At 36.5% G+C, this 8,457-nt stretch overlaps 1 protein-coding gene across 3 annotated transcripts in view; it reads right to left on the bottom strand.

The window, feature by feature from the left end:
* The window catches only part of LOC144991194 (zinc finger CCHC domain-containing protein 7-like), a 62,509-nt gene extending 56,999 nt beyond the window's left edge, over positions 1–5,510 (bottom strand). Inside the window, exons 1-2 of one of the 3 annotated variants that reach the window (XM_078945171.1) lie at positions 5,373–5,467; positions 1,504–1,584 (exon numbers count right to left, since the gene is read on the bottom strand). Coding sequence is in view for 1 of the 3 variants with exons in the window: in XM_078945163.1 (XP_078801289.1) it covers positions 5,174–5,180 (7 nt within the window). In the remaining 2 variants the exon portion in view is untranslated. Of the gene's footprint in view, positions 1–1,503; positions 1,585–5,173 lie in introns of all 3 variants that reach the window. The other 2 variants (XM_078945168.1, XM_078945163.1) reach the window with 2 other exon arrangements.
* Between the last annotated feature and the right edge of the window lie 2,947 nt (positions 5,511–8,457).

The following is an 8,457-nucleotide window of genomic DNA, read 5'->3' on the forward strand; positions in this document are numbered from 1 at the left end:
AAAGATCTCCAGGGCTTGATGGTGATATTATATCACTTGGTTTATCCAAGGAAACCCATAGTATAACACTGATGATTAAAAGAGAGGAGCCGTGAGATTTATGTCCAAACTGTTACTCCTGCAACTCCAAACTGGATTACGGTCGGATGTATGCAGCTCTATCTTTCCGTCCTGGACACAATAATCCCTGGCTGTGTGGTTATCTCTGCTGCTATGAATGACCGTTCCTGATGCAGTGATCACCCGTGATCTCTGAAGCTCAGAAGGATCGGAGGGATCAGAGGTGTCGGACGTTCAGCTATAGCCTGCATCCAATCAAAATCCTTCCACAAGCCATAAAATGCTGAAGGCTGTTGTGAATGATGCAGCCAAAAATACTTTTAATTGTAATGTTTTAATTTTTTTTTTTGCAAGTTTGAAATAAGATTTTTTGCTAAAAATACTAGTTTCCTTTGAATAAAATCATGATTGCAGTTATATTTTTTTAATCACACTCAAGAGACATGTCATCTATTGGTGCAACCACATTAAACGATGTAAATAAAGTTGGATTTTCCTGCCTTATAAAAAAAGGACAACCAGCATTAATGAATAGATCTGTTCTCTTGAGCCGTAAAAGAGCAAATCTGGAGAGTCTCTGCTGCCTAAGATGTTAGAGCAGGGGTCGGCAACCGGCGGCTCCATGTGGCTCTTTTATACCTTTAATACCTGTGCTGCGGCTCTCTATGGTTTTGTAAAATAACTACCATGTTCTCAGATTGTCGTCCTGCCTTTAACACCGTCAGGTAGTGCGAGCAGACAGGAGGAAAAGAGCAGCGTGAACGCGGAGGGGGCGTGTCTGCAGCTGTGTTATGGGATGGAAAGTTTTTTCTGGAAAGACAGTCAGTGGTAATCTCGAAGGGGGCACATGAACGCCCCCAAAAAAGAGCCTTTTACCCACCCAGACTAAAACCACACATTTCTGCTTAAAATTAATCAAATTTGCATCAGGACGCCCCTACTATCCTGTCGCCTTGCTGCTACGATGACTGTATGTTGCGCTGTCTGTGTAGAACATGCTGGAGGGGGGGTTGTGCGCGGGGAAAAAACAACGAACAGGTAGAGAGGAGGGGGCGGGGCTTAGACTCATCGCTTATGATTCCAGACCCGCAACAAACTAACAGCTGCTTCCTAATAAAAAATAGTTGTCATCCGAAAAATTAAAATAATGTATAGGCCTCCTGGATTTTGGATTTGGAAGAAAATAAATAAATAGAAAGGAGTCTGCATCAAAGTGAATTTGTTTCCATCATCTCATTCATCTTAACTCTGGGTGTTTGACAGACTGAAAAGTCTGTTCAAGGTTTTGGAACAACCTTGAACAGATCAAAGGAAATCATCACGCTCAGAGAATAAAAATAATTTAAATAAATAAATAAATATCCTGACAACATTTTGGATCAACACAAGTATCGCCAAATGAACTATCACTATATATCGGCAAAAACATTTTTTCTAACACACCTGGTGTTGTGGTTCCCTGTGCTTTCCTCTCAGTGGGAAACTGATCCAAATGGGTCTTTGAAAGGTACAGGTTGCAGACCCCTGTGTTAGAGTAAACAGACCAATAGTGATGGAGAACCCTGTCATCATACTAAATCCATTTAGTTTTTAGTAACCCCTGTTGTTAAAATAAAATATGTCCAAGACAAGAGGCCTTCAGTTCTCAACTGTCTGCCCAGCTGTTGGACAGGACAAGTTAAAAATAATCCATTTAGTCTCAATTTACAAGCTCACAATTCAATTCATGATTCAAAACAATTCCATTTAATTATTTTTCTTCCCGAATAAATTTTGTCTGAAAAATAAATGTTTTTCTGCAAAGCTAGGGATTTGACCTAAACTGAATTTTTTTTTTTTTATAAAATGCCTAAAAATCATATATTTAAAAATAACCCAATCCCATGCCTCAATGGGAAAAATATATAAAATTAACATGGTTATGCTCCTACTTAACTCAAGGAATGCTGAAAATTCAGTCATATTTAGAGCTTGATAGGTTGTAAATTAGAACACAGTAACATTCAGTGACAACTTATTATCGCTACAATTCTAACTTATTCTGTGTAAATGCTATAATTATGGACTTTCATCTTATCATTTGGAAATGTGTTTCTGTATCGACAGGCCACGTACAATAAAACTAACCTCTTGTAGGTAATCCACTGCAGCTCTGAAGCTTGAGTGTTACATAACTTAATACCATTAACCCTCATCTGGATTTATCCGCTCAGCATTTTAATTCAGAGACTTTGTGTTTAAACATTGAAATCACTGCAAGTGATTCCTGATTTGGTTCATGAAAGAAGAAATTATTTTGGAGCTTCAGCTTATTCAGCTCATTGCTGCAATCAAAATGAATATTATTACCATTTAGTTCTTTTATTCCGCATCTTGGTATCATTTACATATGAGCACAAATACATTTCAACTTAAAAATGGAAACCAGTGCCAACTTCCATTTTTGTACTTCAACATTGTGCAGGCCTATTAAATATCCATTTATTCGTCACATAATTTTCATTTGGTTATGAAAACACATTTTCACATAAATAATCACCCTTATCCTGAACAAAAGTAAACATTATATGAAAAACTAAAGTTAAAAATTCATAGAAAATCTGTTGAGATCAAATTCATTGTCCAGAAGGAAATAAATTAGATTAATTGTAAGGGAGCAAAAACCATAAGGCCTTGTTAAAAGACTATAACCTGTAGTCATTTGAGGATCAAACTTACAACTTATCAGATGATTTCACCTACATCCATTTCCAGCTCTGAATGATTGTGTGAGAAACGGGTAAATGAACTAACAAAACACAGTGAAACACAACTACCGGTACTTTTTTCTCCCAATCTCCGTCAACATTTTTTTCTGGCCCACACACACCCCTCACACACACACCAAGTGGACGCAGGAGGAGCACCGGCCCATTGCCCTGTCCAGCCCTGCGTGTCTGTGCCATGATGGCTGGAGATGATTGGCTCCCAAGCCGCACACACTGCATAAGCGCCACGCTACACGGTCACAAGCCGGTCACCAGGGATTAAAGGGACAGAAAGAGTCTCACCGGGTGCACAGGGAGCGAGGTTATGTGCTAAAGTTTGGCACCGCACACGGAGCAGGAGGTGACAAATGACTGTTTTACACTGGTGGAATTTACACTGAACTCACAGCATCAGAACCACATTAATTCAGATTTAAAATTGACTTTCACTACAGTCGCCTCAAACATCCGCTCAAGTTTCTTTGGTCTTTTTCCCAATAACACTGCTTTAATGATATGTTAGCTTTGCTATATGTATTACTGTGTAACAACCACAGGGTTAGGGTTCAACTCATTTATGGCTGATTTTAATCAAATAAACAGCATTACAATAAATAAACACCCCAACTCAAATCTATTACTTTCTAAATTTCCACAAAATAAAAATTCATGAGATGAATATAGACAAACCAATCCAAGTACTGTTCACCTCTCTGCTTTTATTTAAAAAAAAAAACTTCAAATTCATTCAGAATTTATGTGAAACATCATCTCAGATCTTAATAAATGTCATATGAGCAAATAATTTTTTAAATAATAAAACAAATTCCTTTTTTCAGGTGTCACTGTTGTTATGAATACATTCATGTGTTTCTTCTTTTCACCACATTTACAGTAGTGCCTAATCAATATAGTCGTAGGTGAATGTCTTGAAGACATATGTGTTCTCTATTATTCCCGCCTAAAAGAAGCTAAAAGGAGACGGAAGCTAATTTCAAATAAATGGGAAAAAGGATTACTGGAACTTAAAACTTCTCAAACAGACTTTGAAAACTAAAAGAGACTTTAGCATATAGACTTGAGTGAAAGATGCCCATTATTACTATTAAGGTCTGACTAAAGTAGCAGCCAGTCAGCCGGATAAGGATTATATGTCGCAGTATGTGTTTAGTTTTAAGGTGACATATAGGTTTTTCCTCATTACAAAGAGCAATACATGCACTAAGACGGAAACTTTAGAATAAAAACTTTTCCTCATATGCTCATCCTGCTTTAATTATTTTAACTACAAGTGAGATTCTTTTTAATAATAGTATAGTAATAATAATGTGTAAAGATTCTTTGTACTTTTAAATCAATTTCTCTGTTGTGGGATGGAATGATTGCTCTATCCACCTATCTATAATCGGATTTCTTAGATTATCAGAATACGGTGATTGTGTAAACAGGATAATTTATGCAACAATGACCATTGGAGACATCGTATTACCACCCATAGAACTAATTCAAATAATTTGGTGTCTACCTGATTTCTGGCTTATTTGAATGAGAAAAAATAAGTGGATGTAGCATAAGTGGAAAAATAAAAGAATAAGGACTGATATTTGCTGCCTGATGATCTGTCATTTCCTCCTCTTGTGGTATAAATATAACACCATTACTTATTTAGTAAACAACTCTAAGACCATTAACACTACAAAGTTTTGCAATAATATCTTCCTGACTACCAGCAATGAAAACTTGCTAAACCTGAACATCTCCCAACCACTGCATATCACTGAATAAACTTATGTTGGCATCTACAGAGCACATTTGTAGCTTTCCAATAATGCCAAGTGTGAAGGACTGGTTTTCTGGGAATTGCAGTTTTTATGAATTTAAATAAAAGAACTGAGTGGACATTTTTTTCTGGTAGTCATATGTGGAAAGAAAAAAAAAAAAGAAATAAAGTATCAAGCTAAAGTCCGTCAAGCACATAAACTTTAAAAAAGAAATCTGATAATGAAAAGGGTCCAGCAAGCAATCTCGTCAAATGTTTTCTTTTCATTACTGTTATCTGAAGCACTAACCTGATTTTATGGCTATAACAGTCTCTCCGTTTTAAAAACTTTTGAGTGTAAAATGTGTGTGTTCGAGACACTAAAAATCGAACTTGAGGAAAGAATATCGGGACATAAGTCTAAATAAAAAGTTCGAAATCTTTACAAAAAAATTTGAAGCCAAACTGCCATCATTAGCCTGTGCTAGCATTTCTGAGCTAAAAACTAACTAGCAAGACAAGGGAAACACGCGCATGTCTGCTTCCTTTACTAAATCGTGTAAGCACATAGCAAATCACCCAACAACACGAAAAAATGGGTTACCACCTTCCATCGAGTCATTTGGCTCAACCTGGTTAGCATTCCCGTGTCACACACGTGTTCAGGGAGCCGGTCGGATGTAAACAATAAGGAACTACAAGCCTAAACTAACATGAAAGGAAACAAAAACACTGGACTGCAGAACTCCTGCTCAAAGATAACGGTGTTAGTGTTTGCTGTTGGTTGTCATTAAGCATAAACTCACCTTAAAACAAAAATGTGCGTGATTCCCGGCGGATAACCCGAGGAGACAAACAACAACTTCCGGGTTCACGTGAGAGAAAATAGGTTGGCCAACATAACGTTTCACTAAGTCAAGCTGGAACGGAATTGGCGGGTCTGCAGCAGCCGAGCATCTTTCTGAAATCTATGGTTTTACTGTTTGAAATTAAACATTTAAAAACGCCGATTGTTTTCAGAGTTAGTGAATTTTATTAGTCTCTAAAAATTAAGATTTGTCCATGTCCACCAGGCCCTGACCACATTTTCCTTACTCAAAGAACGGCCTACTCACTTATTAGAAAATGGCGATAGTAATTGTGTTCCAGATGAAAGGGGGGAAAAATAAACTTTTAGAAAGCTATGTTATTTAATAGTAGTTCCTTTAACTGCTATGAGGCAGATTGAAATTGTTAAAAAAAAAACACAACAACAAATGATATAAAGTAGTTTATTTTTCCTTTTGTCATTTCTATGTGAAAAACTTGCTCACTTGAAAAGCCTCATTAAGCTATTTTCTTTATTCTGTTAATAATCATTTCCTTGTTTAGCACAGATACGTTTTTTAAACAATTGTTTAAATATATTTTTTATACATTTCTTAATAAACAATTGTTATAGTGGTTTCATTTCACCCCAATTAACAATTTTCTTTTTTTGTTTCTGAGTAAAAGAACTCAGCAAAAAAAGTCATCACCTCTTTAACAATCCAACTTGGGTTATTTGCATGGATTCTTTATCTTTTTTTTATTTATTTAATTTTTTAGTGTGTTATCAGTTGTCCTTCAGGTATTTTACAAAAATTATGTTCAATGAAATGATTTCATCTTCGTTAATTTATTGTCAAACTAAAATAAACCTCAAAAAAATAAGGAGAAAAACTTTAATTTGCAAGACAAAGTCTGCATAACTGGCTCTGGTTTAACTCCATGCCACTATCAACAATGGATGTGATTGATGAAAGCCTCTTCTTCATTTCAAGTCCATAATTTTTTTAATGTGTGCAGACAAAAGATTGAACAGACTCCCTAATTTTTCATGCCATACAGACTGGCTCAAATATTAGCTAAAATATCAAAGAAATGTGCACGTATGAGAGACTCATGTGGACCTGCAGGCTTTTGTTACTATAACATGTTGATGAAATTGTAAATCTAAATGTAAATGCGATTCAAATGCCTGGCTATCACCATCAGTCATATTTACAACACAGAGACTATAGCAAAATTATGCAATATGGGTTCTTCTGCAGACTCTGTAACATTCATATTCCTTGTTTCCTCCTCTTTGTGTCAAGAGAATAATAGTCAACTCAGTACTACCAACTATAGCTGTTGGCAGCATAATAATAGTTAGCAAATGGCATTATGATGGGAAATCAGCGAGTGAATGCCATCTGATTCCAGAGGTTTCTCCATGCGTATCATCAAAGGAAAGGCCATCATGGAGCTGGATTGTTTCCTTCCAAAGGTTAGGCTGCACCACACATAATGTTTTCCCCCTTTTTTTAAGGCTGTGTATACATTTGACACACAGGCACATACACACACTTAATATCCTGCATCTTTTTTGTTTTTGAGGCTTCCCATACCCCTTTAAAACTGATGCAGGTTTGGGATGCCTCACTGCCTCGGTGAGATTGTGGTGCACCCTCCTCATTTGGGGTCCCATGCATTTGTTGGTATTTACTATTATTATTTTAAAAAAGAAAAGATGGAAACTGGATGAATGGAGGTGTCTGGTTCAGCGGTTCATCTCTGCGCCAGTGGCATCCAGACCAGTGGTGTGTTAAAGATAGATGGAAAGATCTGGGACAGGGATTTAAAGTCCTCCAATTTCCAATCAGACATTCCAGAGGGATAGTTCTGCCTGATGACTGATCTTTATTGAGGAGAAGAAGTTAAAAGAAGCATGTCATTGCTCTCATTTGATGGTGTTTGTCTGCACCATAGTGACTTTTTCTTCCATCTGAGACCAGATGTTACACCAACTCCACTTCTATAATATTTTAGCATATTAGGATTCTTATGATCTGCCACAAACTGGGTCAACATTCTAAAACAGCCATTTCTGAGTTTAAATCCTTGCTTTTGATAAATTGTGATATGAAAATTCTTTAAAACAGGATGACAAAAGATAAATTATTTTAAATGCTTTGCTGGCTGGCTGATTTATAGGTTAGCATCCCTTTTTAGGTTCATTTTTAACCATGTTTGTTTTTCCTAAAAACTGGAACATTTCTAAAAATAAATTTTTAAAATATTAACACATCTTCAAAGTTTTATTCTTAAAATATTTGTGGTCAAGTTTAAAACCAAAACTTTTATTTTAAATAACAGAATAAGGTTCAAGTGTAAGAAATGTGCTTCAAAGGGGTTTAAATCTTTAGAGGTGTCATGTGTCATGCATCCAATCAAGTGCTTTAAGATGACTCACAAGCTGTTTACTTCTGTCTTTACTGTACTCATGTGAGTACAACAGCACAGCCTGTTTCAAACCTCCAAGGCAAGAGGATCTCCCTCTCCTAAAATAAAGCTCGCCCTGCATCAGCGCTTCTGAACAAAAATGGCTGCCATGCATCACCCAAACGGGGCCCTCCGAGCTGGAGTCATTCACATACCCCAGAGTTTTTCTGTGCGAAGTTCTGAATTACTAACTTCCCTGCAGCGCATGTGCTTCATCAAACCATTACGGTGAAAATGATGATCTTTTGTCGCCACATTGATACACTGCAAATGTGTTACATTTTTTTGCAATTCTACTAGATATCACAGCATTAAACAGCTTTGCAGGAGAATAAACCGATGGTAAATTAAAAATAAGATTCGGTGGATTCTTGAGTTAATATGTCAAGTAGAGCATTAACCAGTGGCAGAGCTCACAAGAAGGAGGAGAAAAATGATATGCGACAACCAGTAGGGAATGAGAAAATTCTTGAAGAGGAAAAATAACAATAAACAAAAACACTTTTTTGCTGTTTTCTTTGTCATACGTTTAATAAATCCATCTCTAGATGGTCTTTTTACTCATGGGATGTTGCTCTGCCTCTGTTGATATGAGGTTTGGGAAAT

This window comes from Oryzias latipes, chromosome 1 (assembly GCF_053564925.1).
Source record: "Oryzias latipes strain Hd-rR chromosome 1, Olatipes_Hd-rR_3.1".
In the NCBI taxonomy this organism is placed as follows: Eukaryota; Metazoa; Chordata; class Actinopteri; order Beloniformes; family Adrianichthyidae; genus Oryzias; species Oryzias latipes.